The 11,756-nt window shown below is 34.4% G+C and overlaps 1 protein-coding gene across 2 annotated transcripts in view; it reads left to right on the top strand.

Annotated features, from left to right (window-relative positions):
• Window positions 1–11,756, top strand: part of LOC6045657 (lachesin) — a 163,719-nt gene that overhangs the window by 129,786 nt on the left and 22,177 nt on the right. For both annotated transcript variants that reach the window (XM_038255005.1, XM_038255006.1), the window contains 3 exons: window positions 4,063–4,181; window positions 8,810–8,995; window positions 9,092–9,296. In XM_038255005.1, coding sequence (XP_038110933.1) covers window positions 4,063–4,181; window positions 8,810–8,995; window positions 9,092–9,296 — 510 coding nt within the window. The remainder of the gene's footprint in view (window positions 1–4,062; window positions 4,182–8,809; window positions 8,996–9,091; window positions 9,297–11,756) is intronic.

The raw sequence follows: 11,756 nt of genomic DNA, 5'->3' as shown, positions 1-11,756 counted from the left end.
GGCTTTGTTTTCAAGCTAATAGAATTTTAGATTTTTTTTATTTTCAAATAGTGTTCATCGAAATATTCATCAATTTCTGAGAAAATTCTCTACAATTCTTTTCTCGACATTTTCGATCTGGACAATACTTTTCAAACAATGAAATTGAGGAAAACCATTTAAAATTAATAACGTCATGATTCGAAATCCGGACACTTAGTACCATATTATTTTTGTTATAGCTGGCAAAAAATCATGTAATAAGTTGGAAATGTAGAAATATCATCAGGATTTAGTATAAACAGTAGGATGTAACAAAAATGACGTTTTGGCGGGCATTCAAGGGTTTGTTTCGGTGGGCATACTAAGCCCAAATCCAAAATATGAGCTTGATTGGACGTAACAGGAGCTGGCGCTCCGCCCTTCAGTTTTAAATGGGATTTAACCAGTAAAAAAAGATGTTTTCAAAAATGTCTATTTTTGAGGCACTTTGGCCACCAATGCGTTTACCAAAAACATCACTGGCGTGTAGGCCAGATCCTTGCGCATCTTTTGGTATATATAACATTGAAGTTTGGAGCACCCTGGAGATCGGTACAGACCTTCAAAGTTTGGCATTTTTTCGAAAAATCGTCCCCGGCAAAAAAGATATGCGTCGCACCTCGCGACGCCCGAGACGCCATTTGATGCCTCAAAAAGTGACATTTTTGAAAAGATCTTTTTTTACGGGTTAAATCCCATTTAAAATTGAAGGGCGGAGCGCCAGCTCCTGTTACGTCCAATCAAGCTCATATTTTGGATTTGGGCTTAGTATGCCCACCGGAACAAACCCGTGAATGCCCGCCAAAAAGTCATTTTTGTTACACTCTAATAAACAGTCAGTTTCAAGAGAATGCATGCAAAATATGTCTTTTCTAACAATTTTTCATCAGAATTTGAAAATTAAAATGAATTGTTGTGCTTCGAATCCCGGACACTGTTGAAAGCTGATTCGAAATCCGGACACTTTTGCTTCGAATTCCGGACACTCGTTTTTGCTAATGAATCGCACAAATTTGGACTGAAATGTTAGTGAATGGCATTCTTTAGGTCTCAAATAAGCTGTTAACATCAAAACAATCGATATTTTATATGAAAATTTGCTTGAATTTAAAGAAATCATAACCATAAATTTCTGCTTTGCCTTCCCGGTGCTTCGGACGCCTATGAAATATTTCACGTGAAATGTTTCGCAATTTTGGTAAACTTATAATTTTATTTTATTTAATTGTTTTTGCATTAACTACAGCGTTCAAACGAACTTTAAATGAAAGTTGATGTTAGAATTCATCAAATAACACAGTTTTGACATTCATAATGCGAACTTATATCCAAATAATTGATAAAACAAGTTGAAGTGTCCGGGTTTCGAAGCGCCCGGGAATTCGAATCATGACGTTATTATTCCTTAAAACCAGATGCATTGTTTTAAATCTGAATACTAATATGCACAGCTGCCATGGAAGTAGTTTTACAGACATTATTTTAGGGTAGTTTGGCAAGTTTAAACATAAGGGAACAGCATCTAATTGAATCGTGCCTCTAATGTTGCCATATCAGCACTTTGACTTTCAATTACTGCTCATAAAAAGCGTTTTCAACTGAAATCGAGTGTTTAATAGCTCAATAGGAAGTGAGCAAGCATATTTCTATACATAGTTTTGAAAAATAAGTTGTTTAAATAGTGGAAAACAGCTATTTGGATAGAGTTAGGAGCGAGTGCTTAACCTGCCAAATATACGAGAATAAATTTTAAAATTTGTCAAAGGTAATTTTGCAAACATATTAGGATTGTACTTTCTATTTAGCTTAAAATATTTTGCCACCCTCTTCAATATTTCAATATTTGTGTTATTTCAAATAATTATATTTTTAATTTAAGGCCGTTGCAAATATTTTTTGAAGTTTATGTCCCTTGACTCTGACCAAAGTCGAGGGGGGGGGGGGCAAAAAAATAAAAAAGTATAAAAATTGAAATTACGAGCCATGTTTACAACATTTTAATGAAAAAAGTGTTTTAAAATGCATTATACACCTGTCCAGTTGTTTTGCAATCATTAGTTTTCAAAATATCTAAATATTGACGAATATTTTATTTTTTGCGAAAAATATTTTTTTTGCGGTGCTGTACATTGGAATTTCATAAAAATTTAAAACATTTTCAAACAAGCCCAAACATGCTAAATATGATTATCAATGCAGAAAAATGCATTTTAGATTGTTTTCAGTTGATTAGACTTCTATTTTCATGGAAATTTTTAAGTTTTTTGGAAAAATATTTTTTTTGCCCCCTTATTTTTCAGACCAACTTTGAAGGGGGGGGGGGGGGGGCGACATAAACTTTGAAAAATATTTGCAACGGCCTAACTTTATTTCAAAAAAATTAAAATGTTTAAAAATTGAATTTACGAGCCACAGTTTTGACATCTCAATGAAAAAAGCGTTTAAAAATACATTCTACACCTGTCCACTTGTTTTGCTATCATTAGGTTCCAAAATACCTTAGTATTAATGAAAACTTATTTTTTTGCATTGGAATTTTATAAAAATTCAAAATATTTTTGAATCTAGCCCAAAAATGCTAAATGTAACTATCAATGCAGAAAAAAGCGTTTTAGATTGTTTTCAGTTGATTTGACTTTTATTTTCATTAAAATTTTGAAGTTTTTAGAAAAAAAATTCGTTTGCCCTCTGATTTTTCGGACCAATTTTGAATGGGGGGGACATAAACTTTGAATTTTTTTTTCCAACAATCTAAATATGATTTAATTCAATTACTATTTTTTTAGAATTTCGAGTGTATTTTTCAAACGTTCTAAAGGCTACTGTGACTTTTTCAAAAAACACTCCAGATTTGAATAAAAAAATGGAAATAGCACATATAATTACCTGCCTGATATGGTCTTCAGCATGATTTTTATGTGTAATAAATTAAGAACCGTAAAAAAACTAACCAATTTAAGAAGTAGGTGCTTTGGTAAATAATGTTTGCGTATGAAACATTTATGGGTTATTCTCCGCCAACTAACAATAAATCGGAAAAAGTTGCTCGACCCCTCTTCAATTTCCGTGAAACTTAGCTATAAAGGGAATTTTGGTCCCTGATCAAAAATCCTAGTTGAATTCGTGTCGTGATGGGGGAGTGATACAACCCCTTTCATTTTTTAGGATTTTTACTAAGACACGTTTTTAGTAATTTGTAGCTCGAAATCGTGAAAAGATAGAAACTCTGTGTCAAAGGGACTTTTGTGAAAAATTGGACGCTCAATTTGAAGGCGTACTAAAAATGTCGGAAAATGTATTTTTCATCAAAAAACTTAAAAAAAAAAGCTTTAGAAACGCTGCCATTTCCCGTTCTTAAACTGTCAAAAAATCGTGTGACATATCATTTTATGGGAAATTGTATGTACTGTTTGAATCTGTTCGAGCTACAAATAACTGAAAAACATGGACCTCAATTTCTTGATAAGGGACCAACATTACCCCTCAAATCAAAGTTTCACGGAAATCGAAAAGGGGTTGGGGCAACCGCTGTGTGAGTTGGCGGAGAATGACCCTTATGTGAAATTGAAAGTTATCGTCTACACTGTGATTTTTTATTGAAGGTTAAATATGTGAGATTGTAAGTATTAGCATAACAGAGAGAAACATTTTGTTTGCAACTTTGCCTGGAATCCTCAATCCTTTCTCGATCCTTGGGGTTTTCCTATTCAAATTAAACGAGAATGAGCGCGCGCGAGCAGCAAACTGGGGAAATTTTGGCCCGTCGCCGTGAATGATAAATTGTCATAATTGTTTCGCTCCAGTTTAATTTGTTGGATTTAATTATGCACGAGCTTTGTGCGCTCCCACAAATGCGCCCCTGCCAAAAAAAAACCCTCTGTGTGCGCTGAATGAAATAGTGAAAACCCCGTGGAAAATTACTCTCGAAGCGTTTTTCGAATAGAGTGATTATCGTCGTTTTGTTGCGTTTCGAGGAAAGAAATCCCATTTTCATGGATGTTTATCGCTTTTCTTTTTGGTTTCATTCCGGAATTACCGCAGGCCACGGATCGCAACAGGAAGCTCAGCCGGAGTTTCTGGCGCCCCTGGACAATCTCACGGTGACCCAGGGCCGGGATGTGTCCTTTACCTGCGTCGTCAATAACCTGGGCCAGTATCGGGTAAGTCGGATTGATTTTTTCACAAATCGTTTATTGAAAAACAAACACAAAAAAAAACTGACACAATAAAGTCTTGTTGAATAGTTACCTTAGATTAGATAATTTCCCTATCAAGCTCGATCATAAATAGCTTCTCGTTATACCTTAATTAACGTGTTAGAACCGTGATATAAATTAAACTAAATTGCGTGCTGATTGCTAACTCACGCTACTCTGCCCAGTTGATGCATTGCGACTAATTTTCTGCAAACGCGAAAAATTTTTGAAACTCTCGATGTTCGAGCCCTTCAAACAGGATACGTCACAGGGCTGCCAGCGGCACACGAATTTGGAAAAACTTTTGGCCACAATTGCTTTTTGTCCTAGTCACGTCAGATAGATTTTTCATCGCCCCCTTCAACAAAAAAAAAAAAAAAAGTGGAAGAGTGGGGTCAACTGCGTGACTGGCGATGATTTTGAGGGGGAGGAGGAAATCGAAGGCTCGAAATTGATTTTGCTTCAAGTTTATTAAAAGCGTTTTCGTTTTTTCATCACTTTCGGTGGCGGTTCGGCGTGTCCCACTAAACTGGGAACTTTGGCAGTTTAGCATATCTACCACTTGACGGATGGCTCAACAGAGCCAGAGAGAGAGAGGCGTCAGCAAAGGGACTGCCACTTTGGATGGCTTGCCAGCAGTCAGTCACAGTCAGGCAATTTCCTTGATGGGACTGTAGTGAGGAGTAACTTTAAAATGAGAGTTTAAATTTGATTTCCAAAATTGATGCACAAATGACATCAAACATAACCCACAGACCAAATACACTTTTACTGCACAATAATGTAATAGGACCATTGTCTAAGTGTAAACATAAAGTCTATCCTGCTCGCTCCTTATGAAAACATCAACTGACGTGAGCAGAATAGTCTCTTTGTTTACATTTTGACCTTGGCCCATTCACATTGTTTTGCTTGAATTAATTGTAAACTAGGCTATAATCCTGCTCGAAAAATGAATTGAATAGAAAATTGAACAACTGTCTGCCTGTGTGTGACTTTTTCTCAAAACCTCGCTCCACAAGCTGAATATTGTTCCTTGGGCTATTTTAGGACTCTGGGAAAAATATGAGCCAAATCGGTCAACATTTACCCATTGATACTTGAAGGTGAATTTGTATGGGGAAAATCGAAAAAATGTATGGAAAACCGAATTTTCTTACGGTTTGGTCTGCACGATGCGCTACTTTCATCCAAATATTCCCAAAAATGAGTTTCTCATTGGAAATGTAATGCTCTACAACTTTGTAGAACATACCAAAGCTGTAAAACTCGATCCTAAAAAGTTTTTAGCGATTTAAAAAAGTCATTTTTGTACATTTTTTCCACTAACTTTAGGCTCGGGTATCAATGGGTTAATCTCAACCAATTTCGCTCAAAATTTGCACAGATTGTTAAAATAACCCAATAAACCGTTTTACGCTTGTGGAGCAGGGGGTCATTTTTTCTGGGCACCCTAGAGTGTATGTATGTATGTAACCAACAGACTAGCTCATGTTTCTCGGCACTGGCTGAACCGATTTGACCCAAACCGGTTGCATTTGTCTTGAACTATCGTTGGTTAGGTAATCAAAAGAGCTTTCCAAAAAGTCCAAAACATTGAAGATCTAGCAACCCTACCTCAAGTTATGAGCGCTTAAGTGATATTTATGTACATACTTTTTGGAAGCCGGATCTCAACTTAATTGTATGTGAACTATGTCCGGATCCATCATCCGGCACATCGTTGGTTAGTTAATTGAAAGACCTTTCAAACGAGTCTGAAAATTTGAAGATCTGGCAACTCTGCCTCAGGTAATGCCCACTAAAGTAATATCTGTGTACTTTTTATTCCAGATCAAAAATAATTAAAATGAAATTTGTGTCCAAACTAGAGGGTGACGATTCTCGAGATTTTCAATTTCCCGGGAATCGAGAGTTGAATTTTGCAATTTCCCGGGAATTCCCGGGACCCGGGAGTTTTTTTTAACTATGCCAATAATGCCAATAATTTATAAAGAAAAGTAATAAATGTGTTTCTTTTCAATGAATTCAGTTATAATTAATTCATACTTATTCAATGAAACGTTAATTAGTAGCCTCATTCGTTTCGGGAATTGTATATCTTTTAAATTTTTCTGAATCTGCAAATACAAAATTGTTTCTTGAGCTTGTTGGGACTCATAATTGTAGTTTATAATGTTTACGAATCTTAATTCGTACCGAGTGATTTTTCAAAAATTGCACAAACTTGTTAATAGATTTTTGTGATGTAGAAAAATAGCTTATATATAATTTCCTTGTATCGAGATTTTTGCAAAAAGATAAATAACGAATCAAAACAACAATTTACAATTGTTTTTTTCTTTTTTAAGGTCAACTGTAAATATTCATTAAAGAAATTTTTATCAGGAAAATCCAAATGTTCATATGTGGCGGACCTTAAATTTACAAATATTGTCATAGTTTTTATACTTTTCTTGAAAAAGCTTTTACCTCTTAGAAATAATAAATAGAAACAATAACAGCTAAGTATGCCTAAGTTAAAATTTACACTTTCTGAATAAGAAAATTAGAGATGTATTAGTTTATTCAAACTTGAACATCGAATATTGTACATCCAATGACAAAAACAATTTTGAATTTTCAAATGTTTTTCTAATTAGTTTGTTAAATTTTGCTTCGATATTCTTTAGTTTAAAATTTCCCGGGAATCACGACCAAATTTCCTGGGAATCAAGAGGGCCAAAAATAGTCGATTTCCCGGGAAAATTTTCCCGGGAATTCCCGCTAGTCACCCTCTAGTCCAAACCCATCATATCAAAAAAAATGTAATTGTCTGTTCTACAACTTTGTAGAACATTGTACATTCTAAAAAAAACCCTGCAAAGTTTGAAAAAACATGAAATTTTTAAATGAAAAATTTTGTTCTAAATGAAAAAATGACCCTTCTGGGTTAATGTAGATTCGAAAAGTACATTAAATTTCCCATAAAATGACATGTTCCATTTTTTTTACAGCTGAGTAACGGGCAAAGATTTTGAAACTTTGTTTGTGTTTTTTTCGATGAAAATACTTTTTTTCTGTTTCATCACCGTTTCAGGCTGCAAATGATTGAAAACACCTCTTTTTACGCATGTTCAAAAGTGGAAGGGGTCTTTTTGCTTTAAAACCAAAAGTTCGGTTCGGTTTAAAGTTCGGCTTGAAATTTGACATATTTTTTTTTTATTTGAAAGCGCAGGGAGTGTTTTATTTGTATTTTTCAATTCAGTTTTCTGCATTTTGAATAAAACATTAAGAGTTCTCAAAATATATTGTCCATTACAGAGCACTTCCACAGAAAAAAGAGTTGAATTTTGGAATGTTGAAAATTTGGTAGGTTGAATATAATCTCTTTTTTTGAGTAATATTACATAAAAAATGTGTAAAAATGTAAACCAGATCAAAAACTGATGAAAATTCATCATTTTCTGAGGTAAAATTAATCATTTTTTTTTGGTGCAAAATCTGTCACCATTTTCTGATGAATATTACCATCATTTTTTCCTGTGTAGAGCAAATATAAACTAAATATATCTAATATGTACCTTCCCTGCAAAGGCTTATGAAATAATCCCAGTTGAAATGTTCTCAAAATCTTTAAATTGCAAATGTAACATCTTGGAACAGAACTGTTCACTATGTGAATTGAATAAAACATTCAAAAATTTAATTTAGAAATTAAAACATTATTACAAAAAAAAAACAATCTCAAATAAATACGGTTGACGGTGCTCCCAAAATCGAATAAAATCATTAATAACGATCGAATAAAAGTTTTTGGCGCGAACGCCACGAAGCCGGTTCGTGGTTGATAGCTCCAGCATTTTGACATTTCGCTCAAGAGTAAGAGAGAGGAAAAAACAACCCCTCCGAAAAGTAATGAATTCTTCAACGTTTAAAATTTTGCGTGTCAGCGTGCCATCACAAGGACGGGGGGGGGGAGGGGAGGGGGGGGGGGTTAGTGAAATATTTTCAGCGATTTCAGGCCCACTTAATGGAGTTTTCATGGTCACCACCGAAAAATGGCGATTGCAAATGCAAAAAATAAAAAAAAACGCGAGGGAACGGACCTAGGGCAAAGTTTAGCCGCGCTGCTTTTTTTCAGCGCCCAGTAACACGAAATCGAAATTGTTGAAATGAAAATTTCATCATTTCGATTCTGGTCAGGGAGAGGGGAGAAAAAGTTTTCCCTTCGCTTTCGCAAAACGGCAGCAACGGCTGCGGAAACACGATTTTCCGCTGCACATGCTGCTTGCTAACAGTGTTTCCGTGTCTTGGTCCGGGCTTGGATGGCTCAAGTGCGATAAGTTCGGCGCTCGTTTTTGGCAATTAGGGGATTGTGGAAAGCCAAATATACATTTTTTTAATAAAAGAAATATCATTGATTCGACAAAATTCCACTTGTTCTCAAGTTTTATGCTTGAACTTTTGCTAATCTTTGCTAAATTTAACTGAAATAATTTTTAATTGTTCCATCAGAAATACCAATTTTTCTAAATCTCTCCTATTAAAATGACGATTCCATTCATGTCCTCTAAATGCATTTAAACTTTTTTTCTTCTCCTCTACCCCAGGTTGCCTGGATCAAGTCCGACTCGAAGGCCATCCTGGCCATCCACACCCACATGGTGGCCGTGAATCCGCGGCTCTCGGTCACGCACAACGGGCACAACACCTGGAAGCTGCACATCTCGCACGTCCAGCTCAACGACTCCGGAAGTTACATGTGCCAGGTGAACACGGATCCGATGCGGCACCAGGTGGGTCATCCGGTCACACCGCGGAGAAGATGATACTTTCATGGCGTATTACATAAATTTCATCTGTTTTTTTTTTCTGCATTTTTCACTACCCAGTCTGGCAACCTGGACGTGGTGGTCTCACCGGACATCCTGAACTCCAACGACCCGAACAGTGCCTCACTGGAGGAGGGCGTTGCCAACGAGGGCGGAAACGTGCAGCTGTTGTGCCAAGCGGTGGGAGTGCCCCTGCCGACGGTGCAGTGGCGTCGCGAGGGAAGCAAGGACATTATCGTGCGGTCCGAGGGGCGGGAGAAGCAGGGTGAGTACGGCGTCATCCATAAAATATGTCACGCTCTAGGGGGGGAGGGGGGTCTGAGCATGTGTGACATTGCATGTTATAAGTATAGAAAAAGCGTGACAAAGGGGGGGAGGGGGGTAAATTTTGGCTGATTTTAGCGTCACGTACTTTATGGATGAAGCCTACATGATTGGTGATTTAGTAGATTCTACTTTTTTGAGACAACAATACTAAAAAAATATGATTTTAGCTGTAAAGTTTTATTCCATTTTTATCTTCAAAAAAACTTTCATTCTTTATTTGAATTATGATTTATGATGAATCTACAAAAACAACCAGGGGCATTTATTTGTAAAAAAAAAACAAAGTTTGGTTTACGAACGCTTGATTAAGTGCATCATATTCTAGTAAGAGCTATTTTTAGTTAATATTTCCTATATTATGTCTTAACAAATTATTCACAGAACTACTCTAAAGTTTTTTTTAATAAGGTCCTATAAACATATGAAAGACAATAGTTTATAGGTCCTTTTCAAAAAAAACTCTAGTATTGTTTATTGCGGTTCATATTTTTTCTTCTCAAATTCAAAACATTTAGAGAACTTTTATTAAATTTAAGAAGAATAAATCTCAAGCAAACTTTTGCATAAAATATAATTTGCATAATAAGTTCTATGTTTGTAAAAAAAGCTTAAACTAACCAAATATCAATAAAAAAAAAACAAATTACAATTAAAATACTGGGCTCATATTTTGAAGATGGTAAAAATGTAATTAATTCAACCTATACATTAGATTTGAAATGCTGCTGATGAAAAAAATATGCAAAAACATACAAAAATCAAGCCATTTTATGAAATTGAACATGATTATAAGAAATATGAGCAATTCTCTACGAAATCGGTCTTTTTTCTTCAATTTTAATTTTTGTATTTTTTTATCCGACTGAAACTTTTTTGGTGCCTTCGGTATGCCCAAAGAAGCCATTTTGCATTATTAGTTTGTCCATATAATTTTCCATACAAATTTACATTGATGTATGAAAATTCAAAAATCTGTATCTTTTGAAGGAATGTTTTGATCGATTTGGTGTCTTCGGCAAAGTTGTAGGTATGGATACGGACTACACTGGAAAAATGATACACGGTAAAATTGGTGATTTTTATTTAACTTTTTATCACTAAAATTTGATTTGCAAAAAAACACTATTTTTAATTTTTTTTATTTTTTGATATGTTTTAGAGGACATAAAATGCCAACTTTTCAGAAATTTCCAGGTTGTGCAAAAAATCATTGACCGAGTTATGAATTTTTTAATCAATACTGATTTTTTCAAAAAATCGAAATATTGGTCACAAAATTTTTTCAACATCATTTTTCGATGTAAAACCAAATTTGCAATCAAAAAGTACTCTAGTAAAATTTTGATAAAGTGCACCGTTTTCAAGTTAAATCCATATTTAGGTGACTTTTTTGAAAATTGTGGCAGTTTTTAATTTTTTTAAATTAGTGCACATGTTTGCACACTTTGGAAAACATATTTTGAAAAGCTGAGAAAATTCTCTTTTGCTTCTTTGGACTTTGTTGATACGACCTTTAGTTGCTGAGATATTGCAATGCAAAGGTTTAAAAACAGGAAAATTGATGTTTTCTAAGTCTCAAACAGCCCACCATTTTTAATGTCGATATCTCAGCAACTAATGGTCCGATTTTCAATGTTAATATATGAAACATTTGTGAAATTTTCCGATCTTTTCGAAAACATTATTTTCAAAATTTTCAAATCAAGACTAACATTTCAAAAAGGCCAAACATTCAATATTACGCCCTTTTAAAATGTTAGTCTTGATTTGAAAATTTCGAAAATATTTTTTTTGAAAAGATCGGAAAATTTCACAAATGTTTCATATATTAACATTGAAAATCGGACCATTAGTTGCTGAGATATCGACATTAAAAAATGGTGGGCTGTTTGAGTGGGACTTAGAAAACATCAATTTTCCTGTTTTTAAACCTTTGCATTGCAATATCTCAGCAACTAAAGGTCGTATCAACAAAGTCCAAAGAAGCAAAATATAGAGAATTTTCTCTGCTTTTCAAAAATATTTTTTCCAAAAGTGTGCAAACATGTGCACTAATTTAAAAAAATGAAAAACTGCCACAATTTTCAAAAAAGTCACCTAAATATGGATTTAACTTGAAAACGGTGCACTTTATCAAAATTTTACTAGAGTACTTTTTGATTGCAAATTTGATTTTACATCGAAAAATGAAGTCGAAAAAATTTTGCGACCAATATTTCGATTTTTTGAAAAAATCAGTATTGATTAAAAAATTCATAACTCGGTCAATGATTTTTTGCACAACCTGGAAATTTCTGAAAAGTTGGCATTTTATGTCCTCTAAAACATATCAAAAAAAAATTAAAAATAGTGTTTTTTTGCAAACCAAATTTTAGTGATAAAAAGTTAAATAAAAAAA

This window comes from Culex quinquefasciatus, chromosome 2 (genome assembly GCF_015732765.1).
Source record: "Culex quinquefasciatus strain JHB chromosome 2, VPISU_Cqui_1.0_pri_paternal, whole genome shotgun sequence".
In the NCBI taxonomy this organism is placed as follows: Eukaryota; Metazoa; Arthropoda; class Insecta; order Diptera; family Culicidae; genus Culex; species Culex quinquefasciatus.
The sequence above is the reverse complement of the archived record's forward strand: the minus strand, read 5'-3'. Positions and strand labels throughout refer to the sequence as shown.